The sequence below is a fragment of the Polypterus senegalus genome, chromosome 13 (assembly GCF_016835505.1).
Source record: "Polypterus senegalus isolate Bchr_013 chromosome 13, ASM1683550v1, whole genome shotgun sequence".
Taxonomy (NCBI): domain Eukaryota; kingdom Metazoa; phylum Chordata; class Cladistia; order Polypteriformes; family Polypteridae; genus Polypterus; species Polypterus senegalus.
The window spans coordinates 81,383,885-81,405,525 of NC_053166.1; the positions used below are offsets into that span (position 1 = coordinate 81,383,885).

A 21,641-nucleotide genomic window follows, 5' to 3' on the forward strand; every position below is an offset into this window, starting at 1 on the left:
TCCCATACTCCACATACTGTATGTCTGCCAATAATGAACAAATTCACAAAGCTGACATGGACTACTTGTACAATTTGTTTCTGTTCACTGGTTTTGACAGATCAATTAAAGCCCATGATGCTCCTAACAAGGTCTTAAAAATGTGCATACATTACTAAATTTCAATTACAGAGATTCCTTAAGCTATCCAAAACTCAATTATAATACTACCTTTCATTCAGCTCTTTGGATTCTTTGATTTGTAACAAAGGACTTCAAATAACATGAAAACAAAAATCATACCTAGATAAGCTGGGTCAAAAAAACAAAAACTCTTGAGAAATGTTATTTTCCTTTATTTATTTACTTACTTCCTACAGCATAAAGTCACAAGTAGAGTGCAGAGCTTCCCATGTACATATACAAATTACAGTGATGGCAAAAGTGAAAAATGCATTCTTGCTCCAATGTAGAAGCATCGTTATGATCTGAGTTGACCTCTCTTATAGCGTGTCTATGTGAAAACAGCAGTGGGATGTTGGATGGGATCGTGAACACAGCTGAGAGAATAAAACTGAAAAAAAAAAAAACAAAGCTAACCTTTACAAGTATCATAAATTACACTGGCTGTTACAGACTGGAATCAAATGTATGTTTTTATTCTTAAATAGTGAGAATACGAGCAGCTTACTTCTCAAAACAAACTCATCCAGGATCGAACCCGTGAAGTTTTGATTACCAGTCAACAGCTGATACTGTTACGCCACCGAAGCAGTCGTAGCAAATGAGTGTCAATGTCACACCCTAATGCAGGTTTTTTTTCTGCAGTTATATTTTTGAATAAAACCACATTTGTTCTGTTATATTTGTACCTTTTGTGAAAGTGTTTCTTTGATATTTGGAATTCAGGCTTCGCACATTATACACTTCATGTCTACATTTTGTCAATTGTTACTAAAACATTAAAAACGTTTCTGTTTTAACCATGTGTTTACATAGATCTTTGTAGACGCGGAACACACATGAAATGCAAGTTTTCCAAATAACGATATAGTATTTATAAAAGGTGTCATTTTGCTTGACTTCTCACTCTATACAACTCAAAGAAACTGACATGCAGGTAAACAGACTTGAGCTGAGAAAACTGTGCAGGGTGGGGGATGTGATAGCAGGCTGCTTGCTGTTTGCTGCTTATCCACACATTTACAGGACAAAAGACGGTGACGGAGAAGTGTGAAGCGATTTAAGGTGGGACGGATCTACAAGTTTTTTTCGTAGGCTCTGGTAATTCTAGTGTTAAAGAATTAGCAGATTCAATCAGTGCATGAAGACGTGGGGAGGTACTCACTGGTAACGCAGTTAAAGCATTTCTTCCAACTGAGTAGCATTGTACTCTCAGGTACTCTGTGCTGGTACTCTGTGCACCTCTTGCTTAGAGTACCACCACTTTTTCCCAGTGTACTGCTTCTGCCCCCAATTTTTAATTGAATGTTGCCATAAACAGAGTACCTCCAGTAATTTGGCTCTTTAATGACTATATTCTACTGCAAACTAACAATGGAAAGTCTAGTTAAAATCATTTCATTATTAAAAACTATTCTGTATTACTCTGGCTGTGTGAGTTCTGTTTGGGTAGAGTTTGGAGGAATGATGCCCATATGTTCCTCTTTGCTCTCCTTAGCTACAACATCTCATTATTGCTTGCAGTGACATCATGGCTGTGAACTCACATGCACTTCAATAGTTGGGCTTTGGTGCTAGCAAACTTAATAAACAGTCTCTTAACACATTTTAAGAAATATAGGTAATTTGATCTTAAACGGTTTCAGTATACATCACAATTAATGTGTAATCAGACTGGATATCTCAGCTTATGAGACTTTATAAGGGTGTGTAAGTTTCTTATTGATATTTCAACATAGAATAACCTTTCACTTTCTTTTGCCTTTTAGTTTTAGTTATGCATTGTGAAGGACAGCTGGCTGTTTATATGTATTTAATAAATAAAGTCTGGTCCTTGATGCCACTTTTTTTGTAAATAAAAATGCAAAGCCCAATTTGCATGTGCACACAAGTCCAGTCTGACAGCTGAAAATGCTGTCAGCTATTGATTTTTCATATTTTCTTTGCCACTATGCATTTCAGTCACTTTGCCCTTTAAATGCAATGTAGTCTTGATTGTTTGTAGCATTTACAACAGCTTTCAAATAAATATTTGGTATGAAGCAGAAAAGAGTATGTAAGGGCAGGTCAACATCAGCATGCATTTGTAAAATGAAACTTAGCAGCATGCAGGGCTTTTAGCACAGAACAAAGCCATGTCTTGTTGCTACTATGAAAAAATGTGTTTTTGCTTAAAATAAAATTTCAATACATCAGGCAAGACCAAACTCTGGACAGGATGCTAGTCCATTACATGACACAGGTATGCACATACTGCAGCTACGCTCACAGCAGGCCCATTTAGAGCCACCAATTTAATTTGACATACACATTATTGGGATGTGCACCCAAAGCCAGGGTCTCTTCCAAAATAGCTGGGCACAAGGAGAACTTATAAGGTCAGTTCCGATAGAGACCAAGCTGGGGTTCAAACCTCAGTTTCCTCAGTGTCTGCTCTGCTGGGTTGTTCCCCCTGAAAACCGATTGATAAATAGATGATGGATGGATGGATGGATATTGCATAGAACTGGCCTAAATTGGGCCTTTTTGGAAACCAAATTATTGAAACAGCAGACTTTAATGATCCTTTCATTGGGCAAAGCTCACTGAGGGTTGCAGTAACTTTTTATGCTTCAATATTGTATGTTCGATAACCATATACAGTATGTCAAACAATTGTAAAAGGCATCAAATCTTCATTTTTTTCTCTCATACAGTCCTTTAGGGAGATGCAGTACTACTACAACTAATCAAGTGACCTGGCAAAATTCGGTGTGAAACATACACCATATGCAATAATAAATTAATTCATACAGGCAACAAAGATTTTATGAATAACAACAGCAACAACAACAACATGCCCTAGAATGTATTTGTGAGGCCATATCTTTATAGCGTGTACTACTTAGATTTCCATACCACAAGAGGACCTGGGGTTAAAGGTGCTGAACAAGTCAAGAGAAGTATTGCACAAGGCCTGTATGAATCATGAAGAAAAGACTGATAGGGTCAAATCTTTTCAACCTGAAATAAAGAAGAAATGGATGCAGTAGAACTACTATATTTAAAAATGTATGACTGGAATCAGTAACATTGGTGTGAACAGCTCTTTTAAAGCAATTTCTTCAATAAAAATGGGACTGTAGACCAAAAGGTTGACCAACGGGACATATTACACAAAACTGAGACTATAATGCTTCTCTATGGAAAAGTGCAAACGTATTGAACCACCTATTAAGCACCTTGTGGCCTTAAATCTCCAGTCAATATTCATCTTGGAACAGAAATCAATATGCTGTAATGGGTTGAATAGTCTGCACACATTGTCAGTGCTGGCCCTACTATGGATTCCTCTTCGCTGGAATTGCCATCAACAGGATCTCAATGTCTGCACAGGTTTCATGTAAGGTGACTTGCCCATCTTCTGTCATTTCTTCCTTATTGCTAGTAGATGTTTGTCCAACTCATCTTCTGGCCTTAGGCTTGTGTCATTAGGAATATGTTAGTTGTGCTCCCAGAGCACTCTCTGTTCTGACAGAGCTTTTCACCCTTAGATGTCTGTCTGCCTATATTTCTACGTTTAGATGCCTATTTACTACTTGTGATGTCATCTTCTGCCAGGCCCTAAACTTTTTAATACAACCCTCATTTTACTTATGCCCCTGGTAACTGCATCATGACAGGGAAAACCTCTATCAAATTACAAAGCAAAAGAAGGTTAAGAGGTGACATGAATGAAGCATTTAAAATTATGAAGGGAATTAATACAGTGGATTGAGACTGTTATTTTAAAATGAGTTCATCAAGAATATGGAGACACTGTTGGAAATCTGTTAAGGGTAAATTTTGCACAGGCATTAGGAAGTTTTCCTCACAAACGGAACCACAGATACTTGGACTAAGCTACCAAGTAGTGTGGCAGACAGTAGGACTTTAGGGAGTTTCAAAACTAGACTTAATGTTTTTTAGAAGAATTAAGTGAATGGCCTGTTCTCGTCTAGATTGTTATTTTTTTTTTATTTTATTGACTTCATTGTAATCATTCCATACAAATAGATCAACACCACCCCTGAGAAAGAGAGCATGGCCAACGGACTAAAACTTTAAAATAATAAAAATGAATAAATTGATGAGTTTATTAGGTGGATACAGATACATAGAGAAGAAAAAGAAATGGGGAGAAAATCTACTTCCTCAGTGCTTGAAGAGCTTATTCTAAAATGTTATTGATCAGATCCTGCCAGGTTTTGAAAAAGTTCTGCAAGATCCTCTAAGTGAGAATTTGATTTTTTCCAATTTCAATTAATATAAAACATCAGTTACTCACTGACTTAAAAGAGGAAAGCTGGGATTATTCCAGTTTAGCAAAATAAGTCACAGTTTGTTTGACCTTCTCCACTTTAAGCCCATCTGGAACAACACCAAACACAGCTGTTAGTGGATTAGGAGGGATTGTGACGCCAAGGCTGTCTGAAAAGCATTTAAATTTTTTGTCCAGAATGATGTTAATTTGGTGCAGGCCCAAAAATTGTGACCCAGTGAGGCTGGAGCTTGATTGCAGCGTTCTCAGGTAGGATCTTGCCCTGAAAACATTTTGGATAATTTTAAGCGAGACAGATGTGCTCGATATATAATTTTGAGTTGAATAATTGTATGTTTTGCATATATGGAGCTCGAATAAATTCTCTGCATTGGTACTATCCACTCCTTTTCTGATATGTTGAGTGAGAGATCCTTTTCCCATTGTCCTCTTGGATCTTTGAAAGGGAGGGACTGTAAAATATTTTTATATATTGCAGAAATTCTGTCTAGAGTCCTCTAAACTGAGCAATATTTTTTCCAGCATTGAGGAAGGTGGGAAATGAGGAAAATCGGGCAGGTTCTGTTTGACAAAGTTTCTGATTTGAAGATAGTGAAAGAAATGTGTTGCAGGAAAATAAAACTAGGAGTGTAATTGTTCAAAGGATGCAAAGATGCTGTCTATATAAAGATCTCTAAGCAATTTAATCCCAAATGTTTTCCAGAAATTAAAAACTACATATGTTTGCGAGGGTTGAAAAAGGTGGTTCTCATGTAGAGGTGCAACAGATAAAACATTCCAAATCTTAAAATGCTTTCTACATTTGTTCCACATTCTGAGTGAGTGAAGCACAATTGGATTATTAGTATATTGGCGATAACCTGCATTTATTGGGGCACAAAGTAGGGAAGAGAAGTACTACAGGATTTTATTTCTATTGCGGACCAAGCCTGTGTATGTTCATCTATTTGTGTCCAGGTTTTTATAGCTTGTATGTTTGCTGCCCAGTAAAAAAACGTAGAGCCATGCCACCTTCTGTCTTAGGTCTTTGTAGAGACACTCTTTGGATACGTGGATGTTTTAGGTTCCAAATAAATGAGGTTATGGTTGAATCTAATTGCTTAAAAAATTATTATGATGTATATTGGGATGTTTTGAAATAAAAAGAGAAGCTTAGGAAGGATATTCATCTTAACAACATTAATTCTTCCAGCTAGAGTGAGATGGAGGGTTGAACATTTATGCAAGTCTTGCTTAATTTTTTCCATATAGACGGTGAAATTTTGTTCATAAAAAGCTTTATGTTTACTTGTGATATTTACCCCTAGGTATTTAAACTGATCTGCAGTAATAAAAGGGAAGGTGTCCAATCTAATATTGTATGTTTTAGAATTCACTGGAAAGAGCACACTTTTATTGAAATTAATTCTGAGGCCAGAGATCTTTTGAAATTCTGTAAGTGCTGTTAAGACTGCAGGCGCAGTATTTTGTGTGTCTGATATAAACAAAGCCATATCATCTGCATATTGAGAAATTTTCTGTTCAAGTCCTTCTCTGATAATCTGGAAACTAAGTGTCGGCCTTTAATAAATCCAGTCTGATCTTGTGATATTACCGAAGGCAGCACTTTCTCCATCCTTGTAGCTACAACTTTGGTGAGTATCTTAACATCATTTATTCAGAAGTGAAATTGGTCTGTATTATGCACATTGTAATAAGTCCCTGTTTTGTTTAGGAAAGACAATGATTATGACAATGCTTGGCAAAGAGTTTGAGGTAGAATTTGATTGTCTCTAGCTTCTGTAAATATTGATAATACGAGGTGGAGCTATCCGAGTGGAGAATTTCTTATAAAATTCGACAGGGTAGCGATCAGGGCCTGCTGCTTTACCGCTCTGAAGTGACTTTATAGCATCTAGTAATTCTGATAGCACCAGAGGTTTATCCAATTCCTCTGCAATAAAAGTATCTATTTGTGGTATCTGTAATGTATCCAGAAATGCATTAATTTGTGTTTTGTCCTCTTTGAACTCAGCAGAATATAAGGATTTATAGTAGTCTCTAAATGTGCGCATTATATTTTTATGGTCAATGATTTTATCTCCGTTCGTGTTGGTGATTGCTGGGATTGTATTGCAAACTTCTTGCTTGTGGGTTTGTTCAGCTAAGAGCTTATTAGCTTTCTCTCCGTGTTCATAGTAATGATATCTTGATTTAAAAATAGTTGTCCAGTTTCTTTGGTTGTTAAGAGATTGAGCTCTGAATGCAGAGCCTGGCTTTCCTATAAAGAGCTTCACTTGGACACCTGGCATGTTCTTGATCTATTCTAGCAATTTCGCAGATTAGCTCTGATACCTTCTTGGTTTCTAATTTATTCTGTGGGAAAGATATGAAATAATCTGTCCTCTTAAGAAGGCTTCCCTTTACTCCCGACGCGACCGCCTTCTCCATCAGCTGCTCGCACTGAGCGACTAGAACACGCAGCAACTCCTCAAAAGCGGCTTGGCGGGCGAAGGACTCCTCCGACGCGCCGCCGAGCCGCTGGTGGAAAGAGAGACAGGCGTCGGTGGGCTTACCTGTCGATCGGCTCCCGCGCCGCCTGCCTCCTCTGGGCCACTCCCTCTGGCCCAATCGGGTCCTTCTCCGACCGAGACTGGCATTCCTTGGGCCCGCCTCTATCCAATCATCGGCGGGCACGCAAGACACACCGGCCAATCCCGTGCCTCAGCCAGCGGGCGGGACCTCCGCCCGCGGCCATCTTGCCTCCCCTGCTAGTGCGGAGGCGTGCCTCCTACGCCGCGTTGTGGCTGCGGCGATTGAAACGCAGCGGCTCCGACTCCGCAGCCTTCTCTGCTGCTGCCGTCGCCGCGCGCTGCCGTCAGGACGCGGATCCGGTTCGTCCCTGCCTGTAGAAAACAAAGTACAACCGACCCGAGGGCCGATTACTGCAGGGCAGGGCACTCACCTCCGGATCCCGTCATGCGAGGCCCCGCCTCGTGTGGCCTTGCGTAGCGACGCCCGGCCTGGCTGTCCGTCCCGACAGCAGTTTCCCCAGAGTATTCCTGTAGAGACCTCTGATGATGTATTTGTCTCTAGGAAGAAACTGATTTGTTTGGATATAAATTCTGTACAGTTCTCATCTGCTAAAAGAATTGGGTCATCTGCGAGATGAGTATGTGGGGCATAATGATTTCAGCTCCAGATCAGAGGGGCATGGTCAGAAATAACAATAGCGTTTTACTTGCAAGATTTAATCGCAGGCAAGAAATTATTATCTATAAAGAAATAATCAATTCTTGAGTAGCAATGATGCACCAGTGAGTAGGAGTATGTTCTTGAGTTTGGGTTTAGAAACCTCCAGTGGTCTGATAAGTTGTGGTCAGTTAAAAACTGTGTAATTGTCTTTGCAGTGTTAGATGTCATCCCCCCTGTGACAGGAGTCCTATCTAAGAGTGGATTTAAAACACAATTAAAGTCCTCAGCCATTATAATTTTATGAGTGTTCACATTGGGTGCATAAACATTTATCATAATCACTTTACAGTTAAATAAGTTGCCCATGACAATCACATATCTCCCTTCAGGATCAGATACTACATCTGATGCTATAAATGAGACTGTTCTATGAATAAGAATTTCCACACCTCTAGTTTTCTTTTTTAAAGCTGGAATGGAACATTTGGCCAGTCCAGTATTTTTGCAACTGGAACTGATCTTTGCTTAATAAGTGGGTCTCCTGCAAAAATACTATTTTAACGTTTAGACCTGTTAGGTGAGAGAATACTTTCTTTCTCTTTAATTCGTGATTCAGGCCTTTAACATTCCAGCTCACAAAGTTAACTGTCCCATCATGGACACATTGATTCTGAATTTTTGATGTCATTTTGTAGTCTTAACTGGAAGTGAGGCAGCTTTAACCTAAATCTCCAATTTTCCCACGGGTTATTGCCATGCAGCCTATTGTTACGTTGGAAGTTATAATTATAAGGACTAAAAGGATAGACTAGATATAGCTTCCTCTCTTTCTCTCCCCCCTTATCCCCCCACCCCCCAATTTTGCCTACCCACGTGAGGTTGGACCCCACTTTACAAAGTTCTGGTCATCTAACATACATAGAGACAGAGCACATCCAAAACAAAACAAGCCCCCCAGCAGCGGCATTTGAGGATTAAAAAGTAGAGATATCTATTGCCGATAAAATCTAAGTACTATAAGTATAAAATGTAATTATCAACAGTCTTGAAATATTAATACAGTAAACCCAGGGAATGGTGTTAAAAAGTGGCCCTGAATAATTATAGTAAACCCTAATGCAATAATAACAAAAACAATAAACCAAGGTTATGATGTTAAACAGTCTCCTTTAGAATAGTTAAAACCCAAAATAAAAAAAAATAACTACTTTAATTTCTTCCACACATATGCATGTAATTATAATTAAAACATAAACAAAAAGTGGCCAAGAAGAAAAAAGGATGTATAATTATGGTACCCGTTTCATTGCAAGCAGATCAGACAGCAAGTAATACCTTCTTGCCATACCATGACAGAATGCGACTCGCTTTCGTATTTTAAAAAAGCATCAGGATCAAATCTCTTGTTTGTGTCTGAGAAGTGCCATTAAATTAAGCTTAAATTGTAATCTCTCGAAGTGGACAATTAAAGACCTAGGTTTAGAGGTATTTGATCCATGTTTGCGATAAGCTGCCACTATCCCGGTATCTAATTTAAAGTCCTCTCCAATTATTTTTGAGCATAGTTTAGCTACGAATTTCATTGGGTTTGGACTTTCACGGTTCTCAGATAGACCTTCGATTATAACAAGTATGTTATTATACTAAAAATGTAAGACACATAATAAATACTAAAAGTAAGACCATTTGTCCATAAATCTGATTTAGACTGATCCAGCTTTTTTGAGACCTGTTTCTGAATTTTGCTCCATGTTTTTGTGACTCTTTTTACTTTTTGCTTTCTATTCCGAAAATCAGGAGGGAGCACCCTTAACCAACCATTACAAGCCTCCCATGTAATGGTGCATACTGTAGGCCTTCCTATTATCACAATTCACGTCACAATATGCACCCTGTTTTCTCCATAGCCTGCTGTCCTCATTGACTATATTCCATTTCAAATATACTTGCAAACCACATTTCTTAAGTACCAGTGTCTACCTGAACTCTTCATTTATTTTACCCATTCAGTTTCTAGACAAGTTTATAGTACATAATCAAACACGACATATGTCATGTTTAGGAAGGGACAATTCTAAAATGATGTCTTTGATGTTTATAAACCTTGCTGCATTTACACCATGAATTTTATTCACTCCAATTGCATGGTCAATACTGGTGGCTTACACTGTAGGTAGCGCTACAATGTTTTATGTTTGTCACCTTCTAAGCTTACATTTTATATCTCTTAATTAATAGCCAGTTACTTCTAAAAGAACATACTCAGGTTAAGGGGAGATACAGACAGTTGCAAGGAGTACATCAGATAAAACAATTTCTATTTTCTATTAACAAAAAACTAAAGTTATGTATTTTATTAAATTTGTGTGTACAATAGTGTAGGCTAGGACAGACTGTTTGTATGTTGTTTAGACATGTAAATAAGAATGTCACTGTGCTCTGTACATGTGACAATATGACCGTTACTACTACTGCTACTATTGGTACAGCATCTGTCCCTAAAAACTGACTCTGGCCATAGCTCTCTTGCTTGTGCCTTGCGTTGGCAGATTGGCTGTAACTCTCCCTATGGCAAAGTGACTTTAGAAAATCTGCCAGATGCAGAGGTTTAGAGTTGTATGTACATTATGATATGTACGCTGTGAGAAGGAAGGACAAATAAACACTAAGAAAGCCAAGATCCAAAGTGTGTCTACATTTCTAAATTTTATTTCATTTAACTGTCCTATTAAGTATCATATATCCTTAAATTAGAACAAACCATTGCAGATACAAATATAATAAATGTTTTGCATTTCTACAGACATCAAACCCTGACAGCATAGCATAGGACTTACGGGGTCTCAGAAATCCCTGTGAAAATCCACACACACTGCAAGTCAACAAACCAAAGGCACACAGAATCAAACAGTAATTCAGCAGTCACTACTTACAGTCAGTGGGGAACTGCAGGGTCCCATGTGCTCTTTGCAGATTCATAAAGAAATTCAGGATAAATGCACAGGCCACTCCACTTTGGGCCATCACTCCACCTTTTCTTGATTTCTTCATATTTCTTTGTAAAGTTTAACATACAATTTTATTTCCTTGCTGTTGCTCAGCCATCAATTACAGCCAAACATTAAAAAAAAAATCCAAATCAGAAGTTCTCCTGGAAAAGCTCTTGATTTTATTCCAGATCTGATTTAGTTATCCTGGTGGGATGTCTTCAGCATTGATCTTGCACAATCCTTTGTGGACCCTAAGAAGAAATTAAAAATAAGTTTAAAGCTGGGAAACATTTGGTACACTTTGACTTAATGGACAAAATATTCTTTTTTGCAGCAGGTAAAGGCACCCTTCTGACATGTGCCTCTCTAGACTTATAAACTCAAAATAGAATACTGAAGGCAACAAAAGCTTGGTCTCGCGGTTTGGTGTGCTTCTACGTTCTCAGATATAATAACGAGTATGTGACTGCATGCTGGAAAGTGACATGTTGAAAGATTTGGTAATGAACCATGGGAGGTGACATCTTTTGAAGTCTGGGAGGTGAAAGCTTGCATGTTTCAGGATGAAGGCTGTGGAAAGATGATGTTGATTGTTTTACACTGAAGACTGTAAGGTGAAGCTGAATCACACTGAAAATAAAAGACTGACAGATACAAGAGATGCACTGATCCAGGTTCAAAGAAAGGAGAGCAGAAGACCCTGGGATGATTTAGTGGCATATTAATCCACATCAGTTGAACGTAAAATTTTTTAAGTTAAAAAAGGAAGACTATTACAGCTATCAGGAAGAGAGTATGTGCTGAATAAAATAGCCTAAAACAAGATGGCCATTTGTGCATTGTGGGTTTAATTTGTTGGCTACGAAAGTGGACCAGGGCATAAAACACAGAAACCATGGTGTGAAATCACATAAACAGGCACCAGGAACAATATATGTTAATAAAAAGTACCCAATTACAATTATTACAAAAAAGTGATATCACTATAATAATATTTATCATTAGAAGCAGATTTGGCAATTATGCACACCAGTTACAATGCATATTTATAGACTTGTTTTGATAGAAGTCTAATTATTACTAAACTGAACACTAACACAACCCAACAGATCAATTGAAAAGGCAACTCCTATCTGCAGTGTAGCTCTGTAAGATCCCTGAGGAAGGATAACTCATTTCTCTAGCTGATGCTTATGTGCAATTTTTAACCCCTTCTTTAAGATAACTTCTGCAGTGTAGCCTAGTCATTAAAAATGTATACTGTATAATTAAAAAAATATATTTTATATACATATATATACACACACACACACACACACATACATACATAAATACATATACAGTCATATGAAAACATTTGGGAAACCCTCTCAGCCTGCATAATAATTTACTCTACTTTCAACAAAAAAGATAACAGTGGTATGTCTTTCATTTCCTATGAACATCTGAGTACTGGGGTGTTGTAATCTTTCTGATTTGAATGCATGTAACTGCTCAATACTGATTACTTGCAACACCAAATTGGTTGGAGTAACTCGTTAAGCCTTGAACTTCATAGACAGGCGTGTCCAATCATGAGAAAAGGTATTTAAGGTGGTCAATTGCAAGTTGTGCTTCCCTTTGACTTTCCTCTGAAGAGTGACAGCCTGGGATCCTCAAAGCAACTCTCAAAAGATATGAAAACAAAGATTGTTCAGTATCATGGTTTAGAAGAAGGCTACAAAAAGCTATCTCAGAAGTTTAAACTGTCAGTTTCAACTGGAGGGAATGTAATTTAGGAAATGGACGGCCACAGGCACAGTTGCTGTTAAACCCAGGTCTGGCAGGCCAAGAAAAATACAGGAGCGGCATATGCGCAGGATTGTGATAATGGTTACAGACAACCCACAGATCACCTCCAAAGACCTGCAAAAACATCTTGCTGCAGATGGTGCATCTGTACATCATTATACAATTCAGCGTAATTTGCACAAAGAACATCTGTATGGCAGGGTGTTGAGAAATAAGCCCTTTCCGCACTCACACCACAAACAGAGTCGCTTTTTGTATGCAAATGTTCATTTAGACAAGCCAGATTCATTTTGGACTGATGAGACAAAAATGTAGTTATTTGGTCATAACAAAAAGCGCTTTCTGTGGCGGAAGAAGAACACTGCATTCGAAAAAAAACACCTGCGACCTACTGTCAAATCTGGTGGAGGTTCCATCATGTTGTGGGGCTGTGTGGCTAGTTCAGGGACCGGGAGCCTAGTTAAAGTCAAGGGCCAGATGAATTCAACCCTATATCAACACATTCTTCAGGATAATGTTCAAGCATCAGTCACAAAGTTGAGGTTACGCAGGGGTTGGATATTCCAACAAGACAATGACCCAAAACACAGTTCGAAATCTACAAAGGCATTCATGCAGAGGGAGAAGTACAATGTTCTGGAATGGGCATCACATTCCCCAGACTTGAATAACATCGAAAATCTATGGGATGATTTGAAACAGACTGTCCATGCTTGGCAACCATCAAATGTAACTGAACTGGAGAGATTTTGTATGGAAGAATGGTCAAAAATACCTCCATCCAGAATCCAGACACTCATCAAAGGCTATAAGAGGCGTCTAGAGGCTGTTATATTTTCAAAAGGAGGCTCAACTAAGTATTGATGTAATATCTCTGTTGGGGTGCCCAAATTTATGCACCTGTCTAATTTTGTGATGATAAATATTTCATATTTTCTGTTAATCCAATAAACTTTATGTCACTGCTGAATTACAACTGTTTCCATAAGGCATGTCATCTATTAAAAGGAAGTTGCTACTTTGAAAGCTCAGCCAATGATAAACAAAAATCCAAAGAATTAAGAGGGGTTCCCAAACTTTTTCATATGACTGAATATATATCCATCCATCCATTATCCAACCAGGTATATCCTGATTACAGGGTCATGGGGGTCTGGTGGAGCCAATCCCAGCCAACACAGGGCGCAAGGTTGATTCTGGTTGATTTTGCGACTTCTCTTATCACACTATGTATCATAGTTTGCTTGTGGCAGTGATTTATAAGCGCGAAGCAAAGAAAGAATCTGTGGGCCGAGGGGAGGGTGAGGCATAAAATTATTCAATTGGTGCACAAATTATTTGACACGCTGTCTTGGACAAACTCTTCAATAAATACAATTTTAGAAGACAATGACTCAGTTCATTATCCTACAGAATTTTTAAATTCTATTAATCCTGCTGGCATGTCGCCCCACAACTTAGCATTGAAAGTAGGAGCACCATTATCCTTTTGAGAAACCTGAGCCCACCCAAACTTTGCAATGGTACCCGTCTCTAGGTCTGTCAGCTTCAGAACAACATCATAGAGGCAAAAACCATCACAGGATGTGTCATTGATGAGAATTTTAATCCTTCACATTCCTCTAATCGCGAGAGTGTTTTGTCAAGAGTATTTTGGAGGTGAAAAGAGTGTCAAGCTTGAAATTAGAGGAGTGATGATGAATGTTGTTAGTGCATATGCACCGCAAGCTGGGTGTGCAATGGGCAAGAAAGAAGATTTTTGAAGTGAGTTGGATGAAGTGATGAACAGTGTACCCAAGGGACAAAAAGTGGTGATTGTAGCGGATTTCAATGGGCATGTTGGTGAAGGGAACAGTGGAAACAAGGAGGTGATGGGTAGGTATGGTGTCAAGGTGAGGAATAAAGAAGGTCAGAGGATAGTGGATTTTGCCAAAAGGATGGACATGGCTGTGGTGAATACGTATTTTAAGAAGAGGGAGGAACATAGGGTTACGTACAAGAGTGGAGGAAGATGCACACAGGTAGATTACATCCTATGCAGAAGAGCTGATCTGAAGGTGATTGAACACTGCAAAGTGGTGGTAGGGGAAATTGTAGTTAAGCAGCATAGGATGGTGGTCTGTAGGATGACGCTGGAGATCAAGAAGAGGAACAGAATGAGGGTAGAGCCAAGGAGTAAATGGTGGAAGTTGAAAAAAGGAAGACTGCAAGGTTGAGTTTATGGAAGGTGGTGAGACAGGCACTGGGTGGCAGTGAAGAGTTACCAGACAGCTGGGAAACTACAGCAGATGTAGTAAGGGTGACAGCAAGAAGGGTGCTTGGCGTGACATCTGGAAAGAGTAAGGAGGAAAAGGAAACCTGGTGGTGGAATGAGGAACTATAGGAGAGTATACAGAGGAAGAGGATGGCAAAGAAGAAGTGGGATAGTCAGAGAGCTGCAGAAAGAGTACAAGGAGATAAGGTGCAAGGTGAAGTGAGAGGTGGCGAAGGTTAAACAAAAAGTGTATGATGAGTTGTATGAGAGGTTGGACAGAGGGACCAAGCTGGGAAAGATGTGCAGCAGGTTAGAGTGATAAAGGATAAAGATGGAAACGTATTCACAAGGGAGGAGAGTGCGTTGAGCAGATGAAAAGAGTACTTTGAGAGGCTGATGAATGCAGAGAATGAGAGAAAGAAGAGGTTGGATGATGTGGAGATAATGAATCAGGAAGTGCAATTAATTAGCAAGGAGGAAGTAAGGACAGCTATGAAGAGGATGAAAAATGGAAAGGCCATTGGTCCAGATGACATATGCGATGTTTGCTCTGAGGATGTTGACGGAGAAGTTTAGAGAAGGCCAGAAGGAGTTGCATTGCATCTTTGTAGACCTGGATAAAGCATATAACAGGGTGCCTCAAGAGGAGCTGTGGTATTGTATGAAGAAGTTGGGAGGGGCAGAGAAGTACGTAAGAGTTGTACAGGATATGTACGAGGGAAGTGTGACAGTGGTGAGGTCTGCGGTAGGAGTGACGGATGCATTCAAGGTGGAGGTGGGAATACATCAGGGATCGGCTCTGAACCCTATCTTATTTGCAATGGTGATGGACAGGTTGACAGACGAGATTAGACAGGAGTCCCCGTGGGCTATGATGTTTGCTGATGACATTGTGATCTGTAGCAATATAAGTTATTCCACAGTGCCAGAGTATTCAGCTAATGCAGGAACACTAATGACACACCCAATTACTATGGGGAATTTAGCACGTTAAAGTACATTAAAGAATTAAAGTACTATACTGTACATCTGTATGGCAAACTTTAGATTATTATTTGGAAATCTGACCTAAATGTAAGTCCTTAAGTTACAGTATAAAGTGAGGCATTCATTAAACTTGAATTAAGTTATTTAAATAAAAATTACTATGCTAAAGATGCAAATATGATAGCATTATAAGCAGGAAACCAATAGGTAAGCAGTCCTTCAATCATACATTACTTTTACTAGGTGCGATGAGTCTAATTCATTTTCTATATCTTACAATTTCTTTCTTCCATCCTGGTCCATTGCATCCATACTTCTGAATGCCTCCTTTGTTAAACCCCTACACTTCCCATGTGCGACGCCATATTATCAAATGAACCTTAAGTGGTAGAAAACCAGTTGTTTAAGTAGGGCAATGCTTTGGTTATTCATGTTTAAATATTTAAAGTAACCAGCTGTAGCAAGGGCCTGGCCCGAGGGAGAGCCAAAGATGTTTCTACTGGAGATGAGAGGTCACATTAATAATTCATTCAAATGTAAGGTCTGCTGTGATTAAAGTTTAATTGAAAAATTTACAACCAGCCTAACATTTGTCCCATTAAGCCATGGAACTGCTTCACATACTATAAGCCATTTTGGGTATATTTTGTGAGAGCAGGATGAAGCAAGATGCACTACATTCTGCAACAATGTCTGCCACTTCATTGTTGTATTCTGAAGTACTACATTATAGCTAGGAGCGCTAGCTTTAGCAATAAGTTGAAATGGGAATTGCAGATTCATGCAGCATTGATGAAAACTAGACACTGACCCAAGAGAGACTGGAAGATCACAATTTTTATCTAAAGAAACAAATAATAATTTGCGATAAAGAGTAGACAGGCACTGCGGACAGTCATTAGGGTGAAACAGCAAAGATTGCAAAGTCTGAAGGAAATAGATCATTTTAGCTCAATTGTTTCATAGCTCAACAGAATTTCATTTTCTTCTGCTCATAGTAATGTGTCAGTCTCTTGAGGTTCATACTTTCCATTTTATCAGATGAGCAATCCTGCTCCTTGTGTGACTGCTGGGATTATAAAAAGTTGCAGACTACTGCAAATATTGGACACAGCAACTCTAGTAAATCCCATAGGCTATGGAGGAGAAAATGACTTCTGTACTATTTTACATCTCTATATATTTTTCAAAAACTAAAAGATTGAATGTAGCAAATGTTGAGACAGCTCTATGTGTGTTACTGATTAACCACAAAAAAGATAATCTATAAGAGTAAGAGTTGAAAAGATCCTCACACAGTCCAGCATGGCTTTTTGGAAGAAAGATAACTAAACCTGCAAGCTTTGAGATAAGCACACATTGCCATCCTACTGACTAAAGTTTAACTCACAGACAAATGTAGGAGAACTTTTGAGATTCCTTAAATTGTTATTCCCGAGTTTAACCCTTGGTTCCCCGAAGTTAAGCATCAATTTAACCAGTGTGGCGGATGGTCGGGGGGACCTTACCCAGCTGGGATGCCTTCATAGTAGAAGGACTGGTGGAGAAGGTATACACAGGGCATTATCTCCCCTGGAGTGCTAGATGATAGCCCCCCTGGGTCTCCGCAGTGCCTTGGATTCCAACCAGGTTTCATGGGAGTTGGAGTTCAGCAGAGCCTTGTTGGGTTCTGTGGGAGCCCCCAGAGGGTACTGCAGGAATTGTGGAGCCCTACTTTGTTGGGCTTCTGCATTACCTGAATGTTCTTCCGGACCATTCTAATTGGCCATCGGAAGTACTCCCAGGTGTAGGATAAAAGAAGCCCACTGTTGCTGCTTCAGGAACCAGAGTCGGAAAGGAGAAGGGAAAAATTTTTGGAGGAGAAGTGAAGGCGAAAGGAGAGAAAGAAGACAGATAAGACAAAGTGCTGTTGCTGTGTACTGCTTTTATCTTGTGCCTGGCTATAATGTACAGGCGGGAAATGATTGAAAAGCATTTCCCACAGTTGAATAAAAGCCTGTGCTGTGCTTGTGAACTTGTGTTTGCGTCTGTCTGTGTCGTGTTTGGGAAGCTTGTGCGCCCCTTGCAGGCCACACCCTCTATTCCTCATTATTGGGCAGTGGGAGCCAGAGGTCATCCTTATATCACTGTATACAGTGCCTGTCCATTACTGACCATGCTCACACAAACAGAGCCAGTTGCTTAAATAATAAAGTTCTATAAACATGAAAGTACAAGCACAAGTGAAAAAAAGCAGATTTCTTATCAAAAATAGCATTGTGTTTATTAGCAAAATGGATCTGAATCAGTTAACATACAGTAAAGCAGTTAGTTATGATGACACCATATCATCTAAAGGTCAGATCACAAAGACCTGTTTAAGGTCATCAACTGAGTCATTACCTCAGATACAGCCAGACTAATGTCTCCTGTTTTATAGCAGACAATGACATCAGACCAAGTTAGTCAACTGGACCTAATGGGTAAGCAGCAATGAATCAGCCACCCTAACTCTGAATCTCCCGCAGATCCTTGACTTGGCTTTCTATTTCTTTATGCTCCTTATGCACCTTACCCCAAAAAACACAATGTCAACAGAAACCAATAAATGTCTCTCAGTTTTCTAAAAAACAGAATAAAGGAGGGTGAAAGGGAGTTAATCAGAGGAGTAGCAGCAAAGCTATCATCCGGTTTCTTTGTTCCTGTTCAACAACATCATCATTTTGCCATGTAATGCCATATTTCAGCAGGTCTTAAGTGCACCCAAAATTTCAAGCTTTCTGCTGTGAACTGTTCCTGGTATGTGTTTACTTCTTCTGAGCAAGAAAGAGATACAGCCAATGATATACTTTATTTTTGCTGTGAACACCCTCAAACGCAAAAATGGAAAATCTCTCTCCCAATCACTACTAATGCAAATACAGCTGAAAATATTGCACCCCACACTTACAATATCTTGAAAGGCATTTACCCTTAAGAGAGTAATGACAAAATTGCCCTGTATAATCACACAAATGGCAGTTGAATTTAAGAAGTGCAACAAAGTCCTGAAAGCAGGAACAAGTGATTAATTGCTGCTGAACAAAATCATTCAAAATAATCTCACAAACATATAGCATTCAAGCTTCATATTAAGGAAATGTTTCTAATAAAATCATTTGACATTGCAGAAAATTAAATCTTCAAGGTCAACAATGAAAAATGCTTTTGTTAAGAGTAGTTCCAGTGTCTGGAACAATAAGAATTATAAAATAAAGGACAATCTGATTAGATACAAGATGATGGATGTTACATGAAAATCAGAAAAGTGTAGTCTGAATACATTTAGGCTGAGTGGATTTAACAACAAAAAATGGAGATTGTTGTCATGAAGAATAGTTATGAATGAGGTAGATGAGATAAGAGGTTACTGAACATGTGTGGTGACAGGAAGCCGAAACTCAATTTTTGGCAAAGCAAAAGGTTACAAAAAAAAAAAAAACGATAGCTACTCGTTTAGGTAAAATAAACGGCAGAAGAGAATGACCGATTGAAGTTGCTGGTGACATCAAAGTCATACCATAACAAAATATTCTCAAAGGTGGCTAATCTGATTATGGGTCACTGAGGGCCTGAACCTATTGTGGCAGCATCCAGTGCAGGACAGGAATTGCTCCTGGATAGGGCACCACTTAATAACCGGCCTAATGCTTGCATACACCAACACAGGGGGCAGTTTAGAGTTGCCAGTTAACATAATGGGCCTGTGGTAGGAAAAAACAGGGCAGATAAAAAGAGGAAGGTACAGGTCCCACATGGACAGTGACCAGGCACTGAAGTTGAACCAAGGTACACTGAATCTGTGAGGCAGCTGCACTAACCTTTGTACCATTACATTGTCCCTAACATCTCAACAAAAAATACACATGGACGAGTTTAATTTGACAAAGGCAGAGAGTTTATATTATACCAGAATATAACGTAGTAATGATGAAAGCAATTCTGACGCTGATTGAAATCTTGAGAGGCGGCACAAACATAAATATAAAATTATAGATTGTGAGAAAGGGGAAACTCAAGATAACTTTTAGAGAGTATTAAAAATAAAGCAGAGATCCAAAGCAATGAGATATATAACCAAGATATACAATGCTGAAAAGCATGGTTGAGCTTTTACAGTCTAAAAAAGCACTCAGAACATCAAAAAAAATTGAAAGTAAAGAAATAAACTCAGCAGAAGAAAGGACAAAGTATTATTCACTGAAGAGAATACATAGAAAAGTAATGCAGCAAATAGCATTTTCAGAGTGTAGAATGCACTTATGTCAAGTGAAGAATGCCCGCTATCTCAGAAAAACAAGGCCAAATCGATACAAGATAAAATATAAATTAAATGAATTCAAATTATAGAATGGTGCAAGAAAATCATAAGTACGTTAAAAATACTGTAAAATCTAAGCATTGATCATTGACACAGAATGTATGATAGAGAGATAGAAAGAAAATACTGGGGATCCAACTAAATTCAAAGAATAAAGATTTTGACCAGAATCACAGTGGCCAAAGAAATGATATTAAAAAGAATGGAAATGGGGAAGAATAAGTAGACTATGAAGATAGTGTTGAGATGAGCAATAAATGGTACAGAAGCATTGAGGCTGAGAAAAGAAGAATGAATCAGATGAAAGACAGGAGAAATGGAAGAAAATGGACCAAATAATTTGTCAGGTCCTTAAGAGAAACAAATACTTTCTATCATTCGAATGGTAACAGAAGACGGAAAGTTTTTAGACACAAATCTACACCAAATGAATATTTTAAGCGGAGAAATTCACGTAATCAGAGTGCTCAGAAGGAAATCTGAATAAAAGGAGATGGAGAACAAGAACACAGCTGAAATGCAATGGATAGACTGAAACAAAAAATATGGAAACCCTGAACCTGCCGATGGGTAAAAGACAAATTGGCAAGGAGCAGCTTCAAAATGTACCGATTCGACCCTGGAAATCAAAGAGTAATTAGTCACATATGGACTGAGGGGTGCAGCAACAGCAGTTATCTCTACCTCAGGCTAGTCAATTAATATTTAATATGACGAATGAGCAGATTCATATTTAAGATGAAAAGATGACAGAGGGCCTTTTCATTGTAGAAACGAATGCTGTTCCTACATTACAAGTGTGTCATACAAATCTTTAAATGCTGCATTTGTTAATACTTTTTGTGTATACAGCAACTACTACAATAATAGTTTAACTAAAAAAAATATTTGGATATTATAAACTGTATGGACACTTTAGGAATAAAATTATTGTTAAAAAAAAAAATCACCAACTTACAAGTTCAGTTAGTCATTTCTGTAATTATTATTACTTACAATTTGACTGAAGCCTGTGGCTTGCAGGGTCACACCAGTTCCCCAAACCCGACACAGACAGACATGAGGCACAAGTCCAGCACAACACAGGCCTTCATTCAGCTCTGGGAAACGCTTCCCAAACTGTTTCCCACCTTCACAACACAGTACAAACACACAGCACTTTCTTTTCTTCTTCTCTCTGCATTAGTCTCTCTTTCTGCCTCTACTCCTCCTCCAGCAAGCTTTGTCCCTCTTCCTCCCAACTCTGGCTCCTGGAACAGTGGCAGCTGGCTCCTATTATATAATACCCAGGAGTACTTCTGGTGTCCTGTAGGCTTGGTCCGGAAGCACTTTTGGGTAAGGTAGGAGCCAAGTGAAGCAGGGCTCTGCAATCCTTGCAGCACCCCCTGAACCCAACACAGACGTGCCAAAATCCAACTCCCATGAAGCTCTGGGGGAATCCACAGTGTTGTGGCAACCTGGGGGACTACCATCTAGTGCTCCAGGGGAGATAATGCCCTGAGCATGTTTTCTCGTCTAGTTCTTCCATTAAACAGGCATCCCAGCCAGCTAAGGGAGCTGGCTGTCAGCCACATGCCTTTATACAAGGCAATTTACAACATCTAAAGGTATGGTTATATGTCTGTTGCTTTTCCATTTGGAACA

The 21,641-nt window shown here is 38.9% G+C and overlaps 1 protein-coding gene across 4 annotated transcripts in view; it reads right to left on the minus strand.

Annotated features, from left to right (window-relative positions):
• The window catches only part of l1cama (L1 cell adhesion molecule, paralog a), a 194,280-nt gene that overhangs the window by 84,359 nt on the left and 88,280 nt on the right, over positions 1-21,641 (minus strand). For all 4 annotated transcript variants that reach the window (XM_039775651.1, XM_039775650.1, XM_039775647.1 and 1 more), the window contains exon 2: positions 10,570-10,877. In XM_039775651.1, coding sequence (XP_039631585.1) covers positions 10,570-10,687 — 118 coding nt within the window. In that variant the 5' untranslated portion in view covers positions 10,688-10,877. The remainder of the gene's footprint in view (positions 1-10,569; positions 10,878-21,641) is intronic.